Genomic DNA, 23263 nt, shown 5'->3' on the forward strand with positions numbered 1-23263 from the left:
TATTAGATGCAGCTTCCATTGTTTAGCAATGTGATAATTCAAGTTATAGTTCACCAGATTGGTACCTCATTTTTAGGTATACCTGGTGCTCCTCCTTACATGCACCCCTGCATTCCTCATTGAACCAGGATTGGTCCCTTGGCTTGATGGTGACAGTAAAGTGAAGCATTTCAGGGCCATGAGGGTATAGACTGTATTGAATACTGTTCAGTTGATGGCTCACAGTGCCTCATGGATGCCTAATTTTGAGCTGCTAGATGTGTTATGACTTGTCCTTGATGTAAAGACATGATTTTGTGGTCACTCCTACCAGTGCTGTCACGGGCAGCATCTACAACAAATAGATTGGCGAGGACTTAGCAAGTGGGCAACACATACTTGACTGGTTTTCTCTCCATCTGCTGCAGCCCCCTTTGCAATATTTCTTTTGGGTGTCAGACAGCTCAGTCAGTGGTGACGTTAATGAATCACTCTTGATGGACATTGAAGTCCCCACTCAAGTGCATTCGGTGCCCTCAACATGGAGGACCACTGATTCATCAGCTGAACCAGAGTTGGGTGGTGGGTGAGGTGTGTTACTTTGTAATCAGAAAGAGATTTCTTTGCCCGTGTTTGACCAAATGCCATGGGACATTTTTGGGTCCAGTGTCAATGTTGAGGACTCCCAGGACCACCGTATCCCAATTTTATACCACCGTGTTTGCACCTCAGATTTGTATGTCCTGACTGTTGGATAGAACATACACAGAGGTGGTGATGGAGTAGTCTCAGACAGTGACTGTTAAAAGAAACAAATTCTGTGAGTATGGCTGTCCGGTTTTATTGATTTTTAACTTTCTGTAGTTGTTTGATAGAACCTAGTGGTATGCAGGGCCATTTCAGAGGGCAATAGAGTCAATCACATTACTGTGGGTCGAGAGGTGTAAGTCAGATCTCGTCAGGACAGCAAATTTTTCAAGAATAGCATTCATTAATCAGATGGCCTTTTATGACAATTGGGTAGTTTCATGATTATCATTACGGATACTAGCCTTTTATTTTGGATTGATTAATTTATTGCATTTAACTTCCACAGGATTTGAACTCATGACCCTAACATCAATCTGGATTACTAATCTAATAACATTATCACTATGCTACTGTCCCCTTTAATGGTTTCAGATGTAAAGTCATGGCATAATTGAAATAAATCTAGTGTTGAGGGGAAGAGAAGAGGCTACTTTAAAAATTACATTTAAAATCTCTAATTTTTTGCCTCTTAAAAGTGTTAATGAGCTGAATAGCTCCTATATCTTATGGGTAAAGGTATAAAATGGGGGATATAGAATCAGTTATCAGGTTGACTTCAATGTAAGGGAAGATTATATCAGTGAGACAGTGTACGTGCAAAAGAAAAGTGAATTATATTTCCTTGAGCAGCTGTGAAAAGCTTTTGTAATTTGAATTTTTTCAACAAGAATATCCAAAATAATTTACACAATGCAGCGAGTTGGGCGAAGAAGCCCAGGGAAAGCTGTGTTTTGTTTGCTGCTTTCCTAAGTGATTATTTGGTGTGAAGATATTCTTCAATCTTTATCCTCACTGTAAGATGTCTTACAACACCAGGTTAAAGTCCAACAGGTTTGTTTCAAACACTAGCTTTCGGAGCACTGCTCCTTCCTCAGGTGAAACATTCACCTGAGGAAGGAGCAGTGCTCCGAAAGCTAGTGTTTGAAACAAACCTGTTGGACTTTAACCTGGTGTTGTAAGACATCTTACTGTGCTCACCCCAGTCTAACGCTGGCATCTCCACATCATGGCTTTATCCTCACTGTAAGAGGACTAAGCCCCATTTGCTACCATTAAGTGCAAGACTTGGGATGCAAGGGTTTTACCAGGAATGCTCAGTAGATAAGTTGCACAACCGTCCACAGGTTTTAATGCCTTCTGGGCTAGGAAAGGAAAATACAAAAATTCTAAGTCTGAAAAGTTTGTGCCCGTGGAAAATTTGATCGGGCTTGACGTTGATGGCCCTGCAGCCTGGGGATATTATGTTCTTGCAAACAAAATGGCTACTTGAATAAGCAGTGGAACACCTGCCAGCATATGTTGAAATGTATTCGGCAAAGGCCCATTTACTTGGAAGAAAAGTGTATTAGAATCACAGTGGTTAGCACTGCTGCCTCACGGCGCCGAGGACCCGGGTTCGATCCTGGCCCCTGTCCATGTGGAGTTTGCACATTCTCCCCGTGTCTGCATGGGTCTCACCCCCACAACCCAAAAGATGTGCCGGGTAGGTGGATTGGCCACGCTAAATTGTCCCTTAATTGGAAAAAAAAGAATTGGATACTATAAATTTATTTGAAAAAAATAATCATAGAATCTACAGCACTGAGACAGGCCCTTCGGCCCAAACTGGTCCATGCCAACCAAAAAGACCATCTAATTTAACATCCAGTCTAGCAAATAGATAACTTCTTATTTAACGCCATATGCTTAAGGATCAGATAGTTTAATGGCTTGGTCCTCATTTTCACTAAAAGAATTGTATATTTTTTAAAAACTGCAGGTACCCCATTGCATTGCATTATTGCTGCAAGATGCAGCATTGTGATGTAAATGAGGTGGCACGACTGCTGGAGGAGGTAAGAACTAACTTGGTGGTTTTCCAAGACTCTTCCAGTGCCACTAGTGGAAAATATGAACAGTTGAGGCTGAGTACCATTTTGGGTTTTTTGTCTTTTGTTGGGCTAGGTGTGGTTTTAATATTGCTGAGCTGCATAGATCTTCTGCCTCTGTTGAGGAACATTTGTCGTTTGAAAACAAGTTGTGGAATCATAGGTTATTCCAAAATTGGCCAATTAAATCTCCTAGAGTTTTTCTCCAGCTAATCTTACTCCATTCTTCAGCTCAGTTCCCATAATCACAAACATTCTTTGTGTTCAAGCGACTAATTCCTGGGAAACCCAGCTTGGCAACTATTAAATTTAAATAATATGCCTAATTAAACTGTGGAAGGCTGATTTTAAATATGATTGATAAAATATCACACCTCTCCAAAATGGGACACAAGCATGACATGCCTATGGCAGTTAAATAAAACATTCTGCAGGCACCTATATATTCTCAAATCTTAATGTTTAGCCACCCACCCCGGTCCTGTCCCTTCACCCTTTTTTGTCCTTATAGGGTGTTAAATTCATGTATGCCTGAAAATGTCCAAGTTTGAATTTTGATCGGGAAGAGAGACATTTTGCATATGTTTTAAACAAAAACTTGCATGTTTTTTTTTAATGGATAGAGGCAGTAAATGCTATTTGAGCTTTTTCTTGTTATTTCTCCCTTTCCCACCTTCCTGTTTGTTGTGCAGTTGAAAATACGTTTGCTGCTTTTACTTTGACCATTTGTTTAGTATTTATCCAGGAAGTGCTCATGTTTAAACAGGAATACTTCAAAAGTAAATCAATAAAAAGTCTATTGCATTTATTAATAATAAAGTATTTTACTGCCACTGGGTTGTTTATGCAAGACATTGTCACTAGTAAGTATAATATGGATAGATTGAAATATGTAATCGAGCTGTAATCATAGTACTCTTGGTTCTAACACTTTTTATTTTGTGATCATTTGTAGGCGTTGGAGAGAAAGGACTGGCAATAAAAAGGTGCAGCCCCCTTCGACTGCCCGGTGACAAGGTTCCACCCAAATCACCTCGGCCTCGCCGCAATATATGGCTTTCTCGTAGTCAGTCAGACTTTTTTACCCGAAAAGGCAGTCGGAAGATTAATGTCCAAGATCCATACTACACTCCTAGTGAGGGGACATCACGCAAGATTAACCCTTTCAATGCCAGACAGGACCTGAAAGGTGGAAAGATCAAATTTGTGGATACACCAAGTAAATCAGTAATATCGCTTGCATTTGACCTGCCGCCACCTGATGCTGTAAACTATCCAGTCACGTCTATATCCCAGGTGAAACAGTACTGCAGTGGGGATTTTCAGGAATCTTTACCCTCTGAACGACAATATCGCTCCCTTCCAGTTTCACCTGATCTTCCAACAAAAGAATGTCACAGTTTTGGACCCTTTTCGTTGATGCTTGGGAATTGTGAACCCGTGCAGCCAGGAACTGATGTGCGGCAGAAAGTGTCAAGCAGCTGCAGACATTCTGAATTGGAGATTCCACCATTTAAGTTCAAACCTCAGACACAGGAATCTGAATCATCTGAACAGTTTGCTATGGACTGTTCAGGAAGTGAATTGCCACAGGATGAAAATGAAGCATATACAAAGTTAAAGACACAATTGAAGGTAAAAACCAATGAAAACATGACTGTCCTTGGCCAAGAAGGTCTGAAGTACAATAGTATGACTGGAGGTAATGGACCAAATTTAGATCGTGCATCATTCAACCATTGGGATAGCTCAGTTTCCGATGAAGAAATGGAGGAACAAGAGATGCAGAGGGACATGTCTAAATTAGCGATACCAGAACCTAAGTTACCCTTCAGTGTAAATATTGCACTGGAGCAAGATGGTGAAGTGGATCCAAGTAGTTCTGTTTTTACAGCTGAAGAATCTGACGTGGAAGGGCATTCGTCTGTAGTACTGACTCCATGCATGACTTCAAATCCATGTCACATTCAGTCAAAATGTGACATTTGAAAGGCACGCACATACTAACGTTGTACAGAGAGGCTTCATAAAATGGATATTTCTGCCTAATAAAAATCCAGTTACTTTTATTTTGTCAGAAAAGGTATATGAGAAAGATTAAAATTCCAAAGCTGTTTCAACAGGTGGATGCTGGTACTGTGGACATCAGTCTGTTCTGATAAATGATTTGGCATAATATGTGGTGGTGAACCAGTATTATAAATGGTCTAATTTGGGCAAATTTTTGGATCACCTACAAGTTACGTGAAATCTTTATGGCAGTAGTTTTATAAAGCAGCGAAGTCTATCCCCTTATAATGCCAGTATCAGCGTACAAGTAGTATATCCATTCGTAAATTTCAGTATTTGTAGAATCATTAGTGGTTTTAACAAATCTATGTTAGATGGCCATTCTAGTCTCAATTTGAATGCAATTAAGATATTTATACATTTTTAAAAATCCTCAATTCTGATGCAGTTTACTGTATCATTATTGACCTGTAGCTATCATGTTTTAGTGAAAATCCATTGGGCAAGTTAATAATAAAGTACCAGTTTAATTTCACACTTTCCATATGTGGGAGGTTTTGCCCTAATAAATCGAGATTATGTCCATGCTGCATGAAAATTAAAGAGTGCACATGGTTATATTTACTTCATGTTTGCACCCAAGTTTGCTTGAGATAAGATTACTGTTATGAACACGGCGTCATTATAAGAATAGCCTACATGTTCTAGGGTACCGGTATATAATGAACTGTGTTGGGTGTCGATTTGGTCTCCCTGTCGTCCACAGAAAGATTTTTCTCTCTCTAAATTTAACTGTTTTACTCAAATTGAAGAGGCAGATCGCCAGGGTTTCTTCAACGAGAGAAGCACTGCATCACTTTCTTTCCTATAGCTTGAAAGATGTTACTACTGTATATTTTGTTTTTCAGCCTGGATTACTGTAACTGGAGTCAGATGTATAGCCGCATGGTGCCATGTAAATTAGTTTAAGATGGGTCAACCAAGGGATTAGCGCAAAGAATGTTTAATTAATTAAGAAAGAAAGTCATGGTGTATTTATCTTTTATGAACCCTGTGAAATGCAGTTTATTATGATGTGGAAATTTTGTTTGAATTAGTTTTTTTCGTTTTCCTCTTTTCCCCCCAAAATGCCATGCACTATGCAGGTCGGTGAACTTTTTTCACATCCTATGCTGTTTTGTAACTGGCTGTTAGGCTGTGTTTCAAATATTTATTTGCATTCTGTGTTACCCGTCTTCCTATCCCTGTGCTGAAGTATTTTGCACATTTGTTTACTGCTGCACTTCACGGAATGTAGGCTGTCCTGTTTCACTTGGTCAGTTAATTTGATTTTAATCATGATTGTGAATTACAAAACAATGATTCCTATACGCCCTGTTTAAACTAGGGCCATGGGTCTGGAGTAAAAATAAATCTGCATTTAGGTAAATTGGTGCATTTAATTTGCATTTGAGCTAATGGAGGAGTTACTTTAGATTATTCTCAATTGACTTGTTCAAACATATTCCAGGTTTTCCCATTACGGTTTAATACTGCAGTGCAGATGTTTTCTGACCTTAAATCAGATTTGACTTATAATGAACTAAATTTAATGGGAAATGTGTTATTGTTCAGGCCCATGAATTTAAATTCATTGATCAACATTTCTAATTTTCTTTTGCTTGAATTCAAAAAAATAGTTGGATTTTGTATATATATTTTCATATCTCATGAATACTGGTCACCTTTTAATTAACATTCAGTCTGACTCCAAATTACAGCACTCTAATGGTGAAAAAGCTGTCCAATGTTGATCTGATTATGCTTTTTAAAAAAAAAAAACAAAGACTTGGACAAGCTGCAAAAATGTCTTTGACTCATTACTTTGGTTTCTTATGTGTGCAATTTGCATTGTTTTGAGTTTTTTTGTATTAAACATTTTCGCAGATTTTAGTTCAATTCGTATAATTCACTCTACAAACATAATCCTGTGATTCCTTGAGGGTGTGAAATTAGTTTTTACGCTCTTAAACATTATTAATATCAGTGATTATTTCTCTTGTAAAGTAATTTGTGAAAATAGCACAAATAGCCAAAGCAAAAATAAGCCTCTGGATAGAGAAATTGGGAAGCATGATCAATGTGGTCTTTTCCCAGAGCGAATTCAGATACTTGTAGCTCTGCTCATTCCCATTTTAGTAACGATGATGATGGAAGTTGCATTTCTAATTCACTTTAACTGCTAATTTATACATTTCACAAATTAAAGCTTTTGGTGGGGTAAAGATCTATATTACAGTATTTCAGCATAGAGTGCCATATAATTTAATATGTTTTCTTTAAGAAGGTGGTCCATGTGTCTTGGCACCATTTTTCAACACCCAGTTTTTCCATATATTGGTCATAGTTTGGGTTACTAAAACAGCATTATCGATTTAAGTGCAAACCTAAACTTTGTTATGATGTTTATAAATAGTATTGAAATCCTAGGAAATTACTTAATTGTGATCAAAAACCATAACTTTGGTTGGTGAAAATTACAGGGATACTGTGCAGTTATGAATCTATTTCCAGAGTAGAGTGCAATTTCAAAGCTACTGAGTTTCTGATTCGGAGTGTATAGAAATACTATGTATTGCATCTGCGTGTGCTATTTAAGGGGAGTTACCAGCACATGGATTTGGATAAGGTTGTCAATGGAATCAAACTTGGCCACATGCAACAAAATAATTATTGCACAATAAAAATATAGGCAGTATGTATCTTTGGGAAGGAAGCACAGTATTGGTATCATAGTTACTGTAGGTGTCAATAGTATTGCTGTTGATACTTGAATCAGGTTATTGCTATCATTTTGATGCCACCTGTAAGTTCTGGTTGGACTCTCGGGAGGTTTTCGCTCCGTGTGAGAAATAGATCCATAAGAACCAAGAGCATCTTTATTCTCACCCATACGCCTTCATCATTTGCAAGCCTTGGCCTAGAGCAAGGGCATTGCAATTGATATTACCCATAGCTATGTGTGTTTGACACCAAAAAATATTCTATTTGAAAACACTTGCCCTAAGCTTGGCTGGGTAACAGTGAAGTGAAGGATAACTAATAACAGAAGTGTAAGTTGGTAGATGCTTTGGGTTTTTCATAATGTGTAAAGAATATGCATAAGGTCCCACTTCTATTTACATACTGTGCATCTAAGTAAAACAATGTACACACCTTTGGATAGTACATATTTGATAAATCCAGGTGCTGATTTGTGGCATGCAACAGTTATGTGTTATTTCATTCAAGAAATACACCATTTAAGGCCCAAGATATCAAGTCAATCACTTATTGGCTGTCCTTAACCATCACTGTTTTCCATCATTTCAAACATTGAATCCTGATCTATTGGAGGCTGTGCTTGCTTGGCTTGCAGTGTACACATTCCAGGAATTAGGCATGTACCTGAGATGTACTGTATTATGTAAGGAAACTTATTTTACATTCCATAAATGGGAACCAGGCACTTGAGCATAAAAGGGTCAAGTAGAATCTAATTTTACAGATGTCTTGCGATTTTCTTTTTGATATAGTTGATGTATGTGCAAAAAGCAAAGCAGTTGTGTCCAAAATCCTCCAGCCGTACAAACTGTTATAAAGGCATTGGCAGTCTTTTTTTGGCCCAAATCAAGAAAGATGCATTACATGGCTGCTAGTGTGGAGCTGAATGGAAGGCCATTTGGTTTTGGGAATATTTGGGTGAACACCAACAAATAACGATCTATGTAAAAAGGCCACATTTTTTAATATGACTTGGCATTTCTAATATTAAATGTTATATGAAACTAGTTGAGTAGAATGACAGGAATCTGATGGATTGGCTTTATCTTGTGGTTTGCACAAAAAGGCTTGTGGCTATTGTATATTATTTTGAATTTCTGTATATTTGATTATTTTGCAGTAAAGACATAGAGCAAACTCTTTGCCCTATCACTTAATTAATAGAATTTGTCAGACCACTGAAGCTGCAATTTTTTCACTGTGAAGAAACCTATCCAAAATAATTTTGGGGCATGAGTTTTGACAGGCCGCCATTTCAATTTTAAGGTTTGCATTATCAATATAAATGGCGTAAATTTCAGACATGTTTTCTATTGCAGAATTCATTACTTGTTTATTTCTGATCTTAATGGAGGAATTGGGGCACAAAGATTAATACCATGTTTCGAATGTACTTGCCCGTAATCTCCCATCTCTTTGTGGTGTAATATAAAAGTTGCTCTTAACATGTAGAGGTAGCTGAAGTATTCCCACAAATATCATTCCGATTTGTATTGTGGGATCTGCCTTTGCTCAGTCGTAACATTTTTACCTGTATCAGAAGGTTGCAGATTCAAATCCCATTCCGATGACTTCACCACATAATCTCAGCAATTCTGAGAGTTTTACACTGCCGGAGATGCCATCTTTCAGTGAGATGTTCATCAGTTCTTGGCAGGATTCAAAATATCCTGTAATTCTATTCAGTAAGAGCAAGGGAATTCTTCCTGATCAATATATCTCAACTAATCATTTTAGAAAATACATATTACTTTTTCATGTATCTCATTGCTGTATTGGGTCATTGCAGTGTTCAAATTGCTACTGATTCCCTTGGTTACAATAGTGACTGCACAAAAGTATTCCATGGCTGTAAAGCACTAGGATTGAGTCCTGAAAGGCAATGTGTAAATAGTTTCCTTCATCGGTAGCGTACCTATTTGTCTCTAGAATTATGCTTAACTATATATACAGCTTTTGAACTGAAGCCCAGGCTTATTTTTTATTTGGTAAATAATTCTCCAATTTTACGGTAGTTTCTGTCACATTTCCATATTACTGTCAGTGTTGCTCCGTGGGTGGGACAAGCACACCATGCAGGCACTCTTTCTCCCTTTGCACAACGATGCAGGAATTCAATATGCGAAACCAATATTGGTATGTTTGAATGCCAAATGCACTGTGCAGCTAGTTTGTGCATTTTATTTTAACATATACTATTTAGAGAAATGTAAAGATATGGGGAGGGGTACATTCATTAATAACCATGTGACATTGGACCATGTAAGCTATGTGCGGTTGTGTCATTTTTAAAGAATTGGGTCAAATTAATTTCTGTGGTGCATGTAGGTTTGAATTATAAAAGGTTTTTTATGCTTAAATATAACGTGCCACCCTGAAATGGATATCTGATCAGAAAAAACAATTACTAATTCTGTTCAAGAGAAATGGAATTTCACCAATTTCAGATAGAATGAGCACTCGATAATGTTCTGCCTGAAAGTCCCAGCTAGGGCCTGTGATACCTAGAGAAGTACCTGGAGAAGTAACAAGTGGGTTGGCAGCAGCTCTATTCAACTCTGTAAATCCATGTGTAGCCTGCCAATAATTTACAAAAATTATACATTTGGTTCTTTTATAATTTTAGACAAAGGTGATTCAGGAATCATTTATTACAATCCCCATACCAGCTGAGGTATCCATGAAGGCACTGTCTTCTCAACCGTGCCACTTGCCTGAGGTGTGCTGTCCTCAGACTGAATTACTACCAGTCAGCTCACTCTCAAAAGGAGAGAGAACAACCTATGGTCCTCTAGGACTATGGCGACTTTCATTACAATGTGTGTATAAATGGGAATTTCTTCATCGTTCAGCTGCTGATTGGATGTAACCAGGTGTTTGATTATTTTCACACAGTAGGATTCATTTATTATATTGGCACTAACCTTTGAGTCACTATTTAAATGATGGGAATCATGAGATCACAAATAGATTCCCTGTACCAAGTGAAATGCCTCATTATTATGTAAAATCACTTGGAACGGTGGGAAAGATCCAATTTTGACAACAAAATTTGAGATATTCATTTCAAGTCTTAAAAATGAAGTGGCTCAACTGTCAAAACATTTATTAGTATGGTTGAGGGAACATTTATTTTAAATGAACCCCATTCCAAATTAATGGTTTGGGTTGGATTTCAGATTATCAATGGGTGATCGTCCACTGAAGCATTTCACTGTGATTCATATATTTACTAAATGTCATCATCTGACACTCACAAGCGAGACATTTTTTTGTCCATTTAGCAAATCTGTCTTGCTGAAAGAATTTGATCATTTATTGTTTGATAGCACAAAACTTCAATATTGCTGAAAAAAGACATGTTGAAGCTTTCCATCTTGCACTCAGGACAATTCTCAAGAATACCAAAAGTAAAGGGAACAACAATTTATGCTCTATAAGAGTGGCAGTGGACTCTGGTAGAGGTTGCCATAGAGAGTGCACCAGTTAACTGATCATTGGCAGTTAATTGCCAAGCTTTGTTTAAATTAAAACCAGACAGGTTGACCATGGTCAAGACATTACCCTGGGGAATGAACCAGAGAATGACTGTCGCCTATTTTGTTTAGTTGGAAAAGGTGGAATGTGTGCACGTGTTCTTTCTGTCTGCAAAGGACAAGACCCTGTAAACCGAATATATGTAAAATTCCCTAGGGCAATGACTTGTTCAATCACAGTCAACATGCCTGGTTTGAATTTAAACAAAGTGTGACAATTAACTAGTGCATTCTCCATGGTGACACTTCTACCAATCAGAATCCACTTGCCAATCAATCTCAGCACTTGTCTCATGCAGTATAAACTGTTCTCTTTACATATAGTATTTTTGTGAATTGTCCTGATGTTGATTCAATTCTTTTCAGCAATACTCATTTGATAATTGTTATAGTCATTGTTTTAAATTTCCACTTGCTTCCATTTTCAGAATTGGGAACTTTTGTTTTTCCCACAATCATTTTGAGCAACCAAAGCCTCAGGTTGAGCTTTACCTGGAACCACGCTTATAAAATTTGTCAGTAAGTTAAATGATCGGATCTGCAAATTTAAATGAATACTTTACAATAGAGATACAGCCAATATTTAACACCAGATTGTGGAGTACTGCTTATTAGCCACAGGTATCTGAATGTGTGCAATTTCACCTATGTTAATTTTCCAGGGTAAAGAAAGACATCAATGGTTAGAGTTCCACTTTTAATCAGTCCAATGCTGCTTTATGGTGCCTCTATTTTTTGAAATGATGTCCTATATCCACACACAATCTGCAGCAACAAAGTGAGTTTTAGTTGTCTTTGCTGATCATGATGAAATAAGTAGATATTAACCATTATTTTACAAGTTATGTGAAGTGTATGGTTTCTATCATGGAACCTTTTATAGTCATCGCATAGTTTTTAGTTTGTTGGAAAAATGAAAACTATTGTATGGTTTTTTTTTTTTACTTGCAAATTTTCAACAGCATAAATGTTGTCAGAAGCGAGTCCACTTTGAAGCTCATGTCTGTGAATAAAATGATCTGGAGTTTTCACTTGAGAGTTCAGCTTTTGAGAACTTTAGTTACAATAGCTCAGAAATGCCAGTTTTTATTTGTGGGCATTTGATGCCTGCTTGAGATTTAGAGGAATTCTTTATTTTTGTAATGATTATGAAAAAATCCCTGTAAATTAAAAAACTTTTGTCAGCTGATAAATACTTTTTCACCATTACAAACAATACTGTAGGTGTTTAATATTGCAGTCCGCCAGTAAATTACTACAAGAACTGCAATCATGATATAACAAAAAAAAAAAAAAAACCCTTTTTTAAAAACAGTCTTGATCTGCAGTAAGAAATGATTGCCTTGTGATTGATATATTCACTTTCCAAAATCCCCACATTCTCTGATGGTATACCAAATATGAAAAGTGCTGGAATAGCAGTGCTAAAACAGAGCTTTTTACATTCTTCATATATATCTTAGCAACTTGAGATTTCTAATCAATGTTATTTGTAAATTTTGCAGAATATTCTTTTCTGTATTTTCCCTCCGCATTCTCAAATATTGAATGTTGACAGTTTTATAATGGCAAGTTTCTCGCCAATAATTGTCTTAAATGGACAAAGTGATCTTTAGTTTTTCTTTTTTAATAGGAAAGAAACATGGTTAACCAAGTTACCGACCCAAGGTGTACATAACAATGGGTCATTTATACTCCGAGAAAGGTTGATTCTGGTAAATAAATTAATCAGAGACAATGTTATAGGTCTAATCTGACTAGGTATACTTGGTAGTAATTCCTGTATCACTTCATTCAGAAAAAAGGTATTTGAAAACATTGATGTAATTTTGAACTGTGGCTCAGAGTGCTTTCCTTATAACTACAACAAAATGATTTTTACAAATTTGTTAGACTTGAACAAAAGCTGTAATGTTCCTTTGCCAGTTTGCAGTTCCGACACTTGTATAACTAGATCATTTGCACTTGTAATAAGCTCGTCACTACATTTCTATGCAAAAATGTTTTCCTCTTTTTGCAATGGGAAGAAAAATATATTGATTGTAGATCTATTTTCTTATTTATGAAGGGGATTTTGCTAAATGTCTTAATATTCAGACCTCTAATTAAAGCTATAATTTAAGAACTACTTTGTTGGAATTTTTTTTATGTGCGACAGATTTGGAGCCAAATTGCTTTCCTGTTCGAAAGGGGATTATCGCACGATATACTCCATTTAGCATTCGATCAAGAAATACTGACTGCAGTGGAAAATGGGTGGAGATTAAAGATTTAAATTTGGGACAGACTGAGGACCGCCTTAATGACAACTAAACTGTTTGCCCTTATTACTCCACCTGAAACTGACTAATTTCTAAAGTTCACACAAGCAGAATTATGTAGAAACACACGGACAGTGACCTGGGTCCTCGACGCTGTGAGGTAGCACTGCTAAACACTGCACCACTGTGCCGCCTGGGATGGACTTAACATTCCGTGACAAAGGGTTCCATGGTCCAGGACTAGCTTGATCAACGTTTAACAAAAGAAAACGTGAGAGAGAGAAGAGAATGTTCAATCTGCAACTAATGATAATTATGCAATATAGTGAACAAGAATGTCTTTGATCCTATTTAACATTGAATTAAACAAATAGCAATAAAGGTTTCTTCAATGAGGCTGGCCAATCCCCCATATCAAATACCACCTTGTAGCATATTAATACAAACAAGTCCAGCATCTAGTTTCATATATTGGAAACAGCAACACTCGAGTAATTGTAATCTAACAGGGCAAAGCAAGGTAAACTAAAATTTAATCAATTGTGACATTTCCACAATAGAAAGACAATGCATGTTTAATTGTATCCCTCCTACTACCCAGAAGTCCATAGTTCTCTAAATTAATTACATTCTTTGAACAGGCGTACAAGAAATCCTGGCTGTTTTCCTGACACTCGAATGTTTATTTTTTTTTAAAAAGCTGCATTAAATTTTTTAATGGTTCGAACCTCAGTGTTTTTCCCTAAGCAATTCAATCTTGACCTGGTGAGCTTTTGAGGACTTTGAGAATGAACTTTTACAAATTTGTAAGGGAATGGCCTTCCCACTTAAATAAAGTTTATTATGGCAGTCAGGGAGCCATGGGTCCATCTTTGTGCTACCATTTTTCCATATTAAAATGTATGCCATTATAAATCCAGTCATGAAAGCATCAAACCCTGCACGGTGGGTACCCCCCTCATATTTTTCCACTTTGCTCTTTTCCACCAATTCAGTTCTTGTACACTTTTGATCCTCGGGGTTGTTTTCCATTTTACTGTTGCTTATAAATTCCCCCTGCTTTTCCACTCCAGAGAGATTGTCTTCACTCCCCTCCGCGTCTAAGGTGGCCCCTGGGAGTTGCACATTGCTTAATAGCTTTTCCTGTGCTACTTCTCCAGTGTCCATTATTTCTGGTTCCACGCTGGTGTTGTCACACAATAACTTAGACGGCGGGACATCAGTGGGGGCCATGTTATCTGCAACTGAACATTCTGTAGGATTGTCGCTCGATTCTACGGTGTGTTGTCGTCGTTTTCTCCTTGCCTTTTTCTTCTTTCTTTTATCATTGATGCGTTCATCTTCATCAATAATTAGGTCCGTGTTGTGTGAGAGGGAGCATTTCACTCCATTTGGACACCAACCGTAAGCCTTTTAGGAGACATGCAAAGACATTTATAAGTGCATCATCATGGAATATACTTCCCATTATCAGTATGCATTACACTAAGCCGAGAAAAGGTCTTGTGAGGCTTGATAGAAATAATATATCTGGTTACCAGTGTGAAATAATGTCTACCTAAAGATGATTTATGAGAGGAATACAGACACCCTCCATTTTACAAAATTCCCCCCCCAAATTTAATGTTAGTTATACTCACAGAAAACCGTTCACAAATTCCTATTCCCTCGCCTGTAACCTTGTCAGCTTCTGGGAGGTTGCAGTGCCGATAGTCAATATAACCTGTGAATGCCTGTTTGTAGTTACAGAACTCAATGGAGAGATGCCTGTTGCTAGTGTCAATTAATCTGGTATTCTCCCTTCTGCTGCAAATTGAAACAAACATTACGAGAGTCAGGATAACAAACTAAATCACAGCTATGCTTTCCCGGGTTTTTGACATTACTGTTTCAAACCACCAGAGGTCTTGGAAGAGCTTTCTAAACTGCAAACTCCCTCTAATGACAAAGAAGAGGTACTGCTTGCCCTTTACAAATTTATATTCACCAAGTAATCATTGAGAGAAAAATGAAGCCTTCTCGCACAAAACAACAAAAATATACTTTAAAAAGTGTATGGATGAAGTTTGGGGCATACCAATCTTATGTTGCAAAAATGCTCTTAATATTTTGCTCAAGGCTGGGGATGTCTGCTCAGGAGTGAAACACTTTTTCAGACGGTGTTTGCATTAACCAAGTGCCAAGTAAGGTTCTTGGCACTTTCAAAGAGTGCCTCATTATGTTAGCCTTAGGTTCATCAGACGTTCTCTCACCTCTGAGTCAGAAGAGTTCAAGCCCCATTCCAGAGATTTGAGCACATCATCTGGGCTGACACTTCAATGTAATAGGAGGATTGCTGCCTTTTAATTGAGCAATGTTAATCAAAGGCCAGATGGACACAGATTCCATGACTTGAAAACCAGGAATTAGCTCAATGAACATTTATTAATTATCCAATATCACATTAGTTTTATCGTTTCAATACAAATGAAATAATTCATTGGAAATGAGAAAGCTGTTGCGATTGGCAATATATTAATTATGCTTTTATAGCTTTTCAATTGGGTAATTTAAAACCATCTCAATTCCTTGTTAAGGGCCAGGGTTTAGTGAACCCCAAAGTGTATCATGGAGGTCAACTGACCCACAACTTTTACTAAATTGTGGTATGGGGAGCACACGGCCCACTCTACAGGTGTGGTTGGGCAGAAATGGAAAAGTATTTTTTAAAGCAAAACAATGTTTATTCTATGAACTCAAGTTAACCTTTCTAAAACACAGTGAACATCTTAGCAATCATTAATTCAAATACAAACCCCAAAAAATACATCACTAAGTCATCCTTTAAGCTTTCCTTTTAACATCCATAAGACTTAAAACCTTTTACCAGAAGCACATTAGGTTTACATTCACTACTGAGAACATTTATAATTCTGAATTCACCAAATGATCAAGAGATAGTCTTTTGATGGCAGAGAGAACAGCAGTATACCTCCTTGGTCTGGCTTCAGCTCCAACACTGAAAACGAAACTAAAACACCCTGCAGCAAACAGCCTAAAACAAAAGTAAAAAGCGGACAGCCCAGCTCCACCCACTCTGCCATCACTGCAGTAATAAACACCCATTTCTTAAAGGTACTCTCACTACAGATACTTATATACACACCCATTTCCTAAAGGTACTCTCACATGACACCTCCCCCAAGGAAAAAAAAAACCCATCAACTTCAAGATGGTTTCATTTTTCACCTTTTCACTATCCTTCAAGAAATGCACACAGTAAATATACTTTTTTGTTTCAAAAAACAACATACACAAACAGGTACAACAATATAGTCCATTTTTTTGATTTTCCTCCAACTGGAATCCTTCCTGATTGACGGTCTCTTTGAACAAGAAGGTCTTTGCACGATCCGTCCATTTCTCCAAGCCTCGGCATTTCTCTTTAAAGTCAGATACTTTAGTTCAATCTGATCGCAGAGTCCCTTGTAATTCTCCAACACAGGACCATTGGTTATCACAGCTTTCAGGCGACAAATGCCTGTTGAAAGTCCGCTGTCCTCTGTTTCTTCAGCAAGTCCATTAGTGGAACAATCATGCTACAAAACCTTTGCACAAATGTTCGATCAAATCCACTCATGCCAAGAACTCGCCTTATTTCCCTTCGTCTTGAGGATATCGGAAACTCCTCAAGGAAAGTGATTTGGGCTTTTCCAAATTCACTTTTGGCTAGGTTTATCACCAGACCCGCCTCCTGAAATCGATTGAATAACTCCATCAGGATGTTTTAAATGTTCTGTCCATGTCTGGCTGAAAATTACCAGATCGTCGATGTATACCGCACAATTGGGTAATCCCGAAACAACTTTATTAGTTAACCGTTGAAATGTGGCTGGTGCGTTTTTCATGCCAAATGGCATAAGTTTGAATTGGCATATACCATCTGGAGTCACAAAAGCTGAAATCTCCTTCGACTTTCGGATAAAGGTACCTGCCAGTAACCTTTAAGTAAATCCAGTTTGGAAATAAAAACTGATTGTCTCACTTTCTCAATGCAATCCTCCAAACGTGGGATAAGAGTCCGTTCTTGTAACTGCATTAACCTTTCTATAATCCACACACAACCGTTGGGTACCGTCTGGTTTAGGTACCATCACTATGGGTGAGCTCCATTGGCTGCAACTCACTTCAATTATGTCATTTTTAAGCACACTCTCACTCTCTTTGTTAACCTGTGCCAATTTTAAAGGGTTTAGTCTGTATGGTTGATTGGAACAGCATTTCCCACATCTACATAATGTACAGCCATTTTAGTACTTCCCAATTTATCTCTACAAATTTGCCCATGTGAAATAACTCTTTCAGGTCAGTCCGTTTTTCCTCTGGAAGGTAACTCAACAATTTATCCAATATTTTGAACATCCGCATTTTCCAATTTAATTTGAGGTATGTCAAATTCACAGTTATCTGGATTTGGTTCGTCACTGAGTTAGAATCATTAAAACCTCCTCCTTTTTCTCTCCTTCCTTTTCAAAGTACCTTTTAAGCATATTCACATGACACACTCGGTGAGTTTTCCTTCTATCCGGCGTTTTTAACCACATAATTCACCTCACTTAATTTCCTTTCAATCTGAAAAGGTCCACAAAATCTAGCTTTTAAAGGTTCACCTACCACTGGTAACAATACTAAAACTTCATCTCCAATGGCAAAACTACGAACTTTGGATTTCTTGTCCGCTACCCGTTTCATCACATTTTGTGCAACTTTTAAATGTTGCCTAGTCAATTCCCCTGCTCTATTTAATCGTTCCCTGAAATTTGACACGTAATCCAATAATGTAATTTCCGATTTCTCACTCACCAATTTTTCCTTAATCAATTTACCTCATGACCAAAAATGAGTTCAAAAGGACTTAATTTGGTTGACTCATTAGGTGCATCCCTAATTGCAAACAGTACAAATGGAATTCCTTTTTCCCAATCCTCTGGATAATCTTGATAATAAGCCCTCAACATTGTCTTTAATGTCTGATGCCACCTTTCTAACGCTCCCTGCAATTCTGGATGGTACGCAGTTGATTTAAATTGTTTTATTCCTAAGCTATCCATAACTTCTTTGAATAACCTGGAGGTAAAATTCGATCCTTGATCCGACTGTATTTCTGTGGGTAGTCCATATCTAGTAAAGAATTTAAGTAACTCCTCCACAATCTTTTTAGTTGTAATATTACGTACTGGAATGGCCTCTGGAAACCTAGTAGACACATCCATTACAGTCAAAAGATATTGATTCCCACTTTTTGTTTTAGGAAGCGTTCCCACGCAATCAATTAGGACCCTTGTAAAAGGTTCCTCAAATGCTGGAATGGGTATTAAGGGCGCTGGCTTTATCACTGCTTGAGGTTTCCCTATCACTTGACATGTGAGACATGATTGACAAAATTTAACTACATCTTTATGTAGTCCAGGCCAATAAATGTTTCTGGATTTTAGCTTGAGTTTTCCTTATTCCCAAATGACCTCCCACTGGTACCTCATGTGCAACTCGCAACACCTCCTTTCTATACCCTACCGACAATACTACTTGATGAATTTCAGCCCACTTTTCATCCGCCAGGGAACGATTCAAATATCCACCTCATCCTCCACCTGTTCTTGTTCTTTTTCAACCATCTGATCAAAAATAGTTTCTGATAATTGCACTTCAACGTCATCTTCACTCTTTGATTTCTCCTCGTCTTAACCTGTGACTTTGCAACCTTGCTACTACACAATCCTGAAAAATCCCATGATATTCATCCTTCAACACTTCAATTGTCTGATTTTCCACTGCCTTATCAACCACAGTAGGCATCATTCCCACCTGTGATCCAGCTATATCATTACCCAAGATAAACTATTCCTGGACAAGGTCGTTTCTCTATTACTCCCACTACCACTTCACCACTCTTCACTGGACTTTCCAACCTTCCCTTATATAATGGAACACTACTCCTCTCACCTGAATTCCACATATTACCACCTTTTCTGGCAACATTCTTCCCAAACTACATAACTCATCTCTTACCATTAAAGATTGACTAGCTCCCGTATCTCTTAAAATTGTGACTTCTTTACCTGATACGCGAGTAAACTTTACCCACACAAGTAAATTATTTAAAGAGATCTGGCACCTTCTTATCAATCACCTCTTGATCAGGCTGTACAACCTTTTGCACCTCCTTCGCTTCACATGGGCTATCCTTTACCACTTTCACAAACCCCACTGTCTTATCCTGTTTTACCACATCAGCCTTCCCAGTGCTTTTCTTCAACCACCAACACTGACTGTGGAGTTCTCCCAGTAAGCCAGAGAAGACACAGCCAGAGTGAGACACAACAAAGAGTAAGTTTGGGAATTTGAAGCTAGGTGGGAATTGAATCCAATCCAATCGGTAAGACTGTTCCTTTTAAATTTCAAGAGTTGAAATTAATTTAAATTAATCTAGAATTGTGCAGTGTAGGTTAACAAGGGCTGCCCCACCCACTCACATAACTGGTTGGCAATTAAGTGTCAGTCACCTTAATCTACTTTGATCTAAAAGCAGGTGGGGGAGGGGAGTCAATTCAGGCCAATTTAAAAGAGCAACTTATAACTCACTCCCAGTGAGCCAGAGAAGACACAGCCAGTGAGAGACATAACAAAGAGTGAGTTTGGGAATTTCAAGCTAGGTGGGAATTCGACGCTGGGTGGGGAGGAGGTGCTTTATATCCCTGGTAAGTGACTGGTAAGTAGTTTTTCTTTTCATTGTCTAATTTATTTATTTTTTCTTTCGTTTTTTGGAATTATAGTTGTACAAGTTTACCTAAGGTTTGAGACATGGCAGGAGATCCCAGACCCGTGTCATGCTTCTCATGTGCTATGTGGGAGCTCAGGGACACGTCCACTGTCCCTGGCTCCATCACGTGCAAGTGTGTCCAGTTGCAGCTCCTGTTAGACCGCTTGACGGCTCTGGAGCTCCGCATGGACTTGACTTTGGAGCATCCGCGATGCTGAGGAGGTCGTGGATAGCACATTTAGCGAATTGGTGACACCACAGGTTAGGATTGCTGAGGGAGAAAGGGAATGGGTGACCAAAAGACTGAGCAAGAGTAGGAAGGCAAAACAGATATACTGCTTTGGATACTGTTGAGGGAGATGGCTCACTAGGGGAATGCAGCAGCCAGGTTCATGGCACCGTGGCTGGCTCTGCTGCGCAGCTGGGCAGGAAGAAGAGTGGCAGGGCTATAGTGATAGGGGACTCAATCGTAAGGGGAATAGACAGGCAGCTCTGCGGATGCAATCGAGACTCCAGGATGGTATGTTGCCTCCCTGGTGCAAGGGTCAAGGATGTCTCGGAGTGGCTGCAGGACTTTCTGGGGGGGGGGGGGGGGGGAAGAGAAAGAGGAGTAAGGGGGTGAACATAGGCAAAAAACGGGACGAGTTAAACTAAAAAGTAGGACCTCAAAAAGGTAGTAATCTCTCAGGATTGCTACAGTGCCACGAGCTAGTCAGAGTAGGAATGTCAGGATAGATAGGATGAATGCGTGGCTCGAGAGATGGTGCAAGAGGGAAGGATTCAAATTCCTGGGGCATTTGAACCAGTTCTGGGGGACGTGGGACCAGTACAAACCGGACGGTCTACACCTGGGCAGGACTGGAACCGATGTCCTGGGGGTGGGTGTTTGCTAGAGCTGTTGGGGAGGGTTTAAACTAATGTGGCAGGGGGATGGGAACTGATGCAGGACGTTGGAAGGCAGTAAAACTGGGACAGAAACAAAAGGCAGTAAGGGGGAAAAGTGTAAGGCAGAGAAGCCATAGTCAAAAATCAAAAAGGGCGACAGTACAAGGTACAGTGACGAGGGGAGCTCAGTGAATAGGCCCAGTAACACTAGAACAAAGAACAAAGAAATGTACAGCACAGGAACAGGCCCTTCGGCCCTCCAAGCCCGTGCCGACCATACTGCCCGACTAAACTACAATCTTCTACACTTCCTGGGTCCGTATCCTTCTATTCCCATCCTATTCATATATTTGTCAAGATGCCCCTTAAATGTCCCTATCGTCCCTGCTTCCACTACCTCCTCCGGTAGTGAGTTCCAGGCACCCACTACCCTCTGCGTAAAAAACTTGCCTCGTACATCTACTCTAAACTTTGCCCCTCTCACCTTAAACCTATGCCCCCTAGTAATTGACCCCTCTACCCTGGGGAAAAGCCTCTGACTATCCACTCTGTCTATGCCCCTCATAATTTTGTATACCTCTATCAGGTCGCCCCTCAACCTCCTTCATTCCAGTGAGAACAAACCGAGTTTATTCAATCGCTCCTCATAGCTTATGCCCTCCATACCAGGCAACATTCTGGTAAATCTCTTCTGCACCCTCTCTAAAGCCTCCACATCCTTCTGGTAGTGTGGCGACCAGAACTGAACACTATACTCCAAGTGTGGCCTAACTAAGGTTCTATACAGCTGCAACATGACTTGCCAATTCTTATACTCAATGCCCCGGCCAATGAAGGCAAGCATGCCGTATGCCTTCTTGACTACCTTCTCCACCTGTGTTGCCCCTTTCAATGACCTGTGGACCTGTACTCCTAGATCTCTTTGACTTTCAATACTCTTGAGGGTTCTACCATTCACTGTATATTCCCTACCTGCATTAGCCCTTCCAAAATGCATTACCTCACATTTGTCCGGATTAAACTCCATCTGCCATCTCTCCGCCCAAGTCTCCAGACAATCTAAATCCTGCTGTATCCTCAGACAGTCCTCATCGCTATCCGCAATTCCACCAACCTTTGTGTCGTCTGCAAACTTACTAATCAGACCAGTTACATTTTCCTCCAAATCATTTATATATACTACAAAGAGCAAAGGTCCCAGCACTGATCCCTGTGGAACACCACTGGTCACAGCCCTCCAATGAGAAAAGCATCCCTCCATTGCTACCCTCTGCCTTCTATGGCCTAGCCAGTTCTGTATCCACCTTGCCAGTTCACCCCTGATCCCGTGTGACTTCACCTTTTGTACTAGTCTACCATGAGGGACCTTGTCAAAGGCCTTACTGAAGTCCATATAGACAACATCTACTGCCCTACCTGCATCAATCATCTTAGTGACCTCCTCGAAAAACTCTATCAAGTTAGTGAGACACGACCTTCCCTTCACAAAACCGTGCTGCCTCTCACTAATACGTCCATTTGCTTCCAAATGGGAGTAGATCCTGTCTCGAAGAATTCTCTCCAGTAATTTCCCTACCACTGAAGTAAGGCTCACCGGCCTGTAGTTCCCGGGATTATCCTTGCTACCCTTCTTAAACAGAGGAACAACATTGGCTATTCTCCAGTCCTCCGGGACATCCCCTGAAGACAGCGAGGATCCAAAGATTTCTGTCAAGGCCTCAGCAATTTCCTCTCCAGCCTCCTTCAGTATTCTGGGGTAGATCCCATCCGGCCCTGGGGACTTATCTACCTTAATATTTTTTAAGACACCCAACACCTCGTCTTTTTGGATCACAATGTGACCCAGGCTATCTACACCCCCTTCTCCAGACTCAACATCTACCAATTCCTTCTCTTTGGTGAATACTGATGCAAAGTATTCATTTAGTACCTCGCCCATTTCCTCTGGCTCCACACATAGATTCCCTTGCCTATCCTTCAGTGGGCCAACCCTTTCCCTGGCTACCCTCTTGCTTTTTATGTACGTGTAAAAAGCCTTGGGATTTTCCTTAACCCTATTTGCCAATGACTTTTCATGACCCCTTCTAGCCCTCCTGACTCCTTGCTTAAGTTCCTTCCTACTTTCCTTATATGCCACACAGGCTTCGTCTGTTCCCAGCATTTTAGCCCTGACAAATGCCTCCTTTTTCTTTTTGACGAGGCCTACAATATCACTCGTCATCCAAGGTTCCCGAAAATTGCCGTATTTATCTTTCTTCCTCACAGGAACATGCCTGTCCTATATTCCTTTCAACTGCCACTTGAAAGCCTCCC

At 39.3% G+C, this 23263-nt stretch overlaps 2 protein-coding genes across 11 annotated transcripts in view; one reads left to right on the top strand and one right to left on the bottom strand.

Moving 5' to 3' along the window:
• Positions 1-13130, top strand: part of LOC140426258 (dual specificity testis-specific protein kinase 2-like) — a 165330-nt gene extending 152200 nt beyond the window's left edge. For all 4 annotated transcript variants that reach the window (XM_072510785.1, XM_072510783.1, XM_072510786.1 and 1 more), the window contains one exon: positions 3613-13130. In XM_072510785.1, coding sequence (XP_072366886.1) covers positions 3613-4646 — 1034 coding nt within the window. In that variant the 3' untranslated portion in view covers positions 4647-13130. The remainder of the gene's footprint in view (positions 1-3612) is intronic.
• Positions 13131-13782: 652 nt separating this feature from the next.
• Positions 13783-23263, bottom strand: part of toe1 (target of EGR1, exonuclease) — a 54692-nt gene continuing 45211 nt past the window's right edge. For all 7 annotated transcript variants that reach the window (XM_072510793.1, XM_072510791.1, XM_072510795.1 and 4 more), the window contains 2 exons: positions 14907-15072; positions 13783-14676 (listed from right to left, as the gene is read on the bottom strand). In XM_072510793.1, coding sequence (XP_072366894.1) covers positions 13996-14676; positions 14907-15072 — 847 coding nt within the window. In that variant the 3' untranslated portion in view covers positions 13783-13995. The remainder of the gene's footprint in view (positions 14677-14906; positions 15073-23263) is intronic.

Source organism: Scyliorhinus torazame, chromosome 7, assembly GCF_047496885.1.
Source record: "Scyliorhinus torazame isolate Kashiwa2021f chromosome 7, sScyTor2.1, whole genome shotgun sequence".
Classification (NCBI taxonomy): domain Eukaryota; kingdom Metazoa; phylum Chordata; class Chondrichthyes; order Carcharhiniformes; family Scyliorhinidae; genus Scyliorhinus; species Scyliorhinus torazame.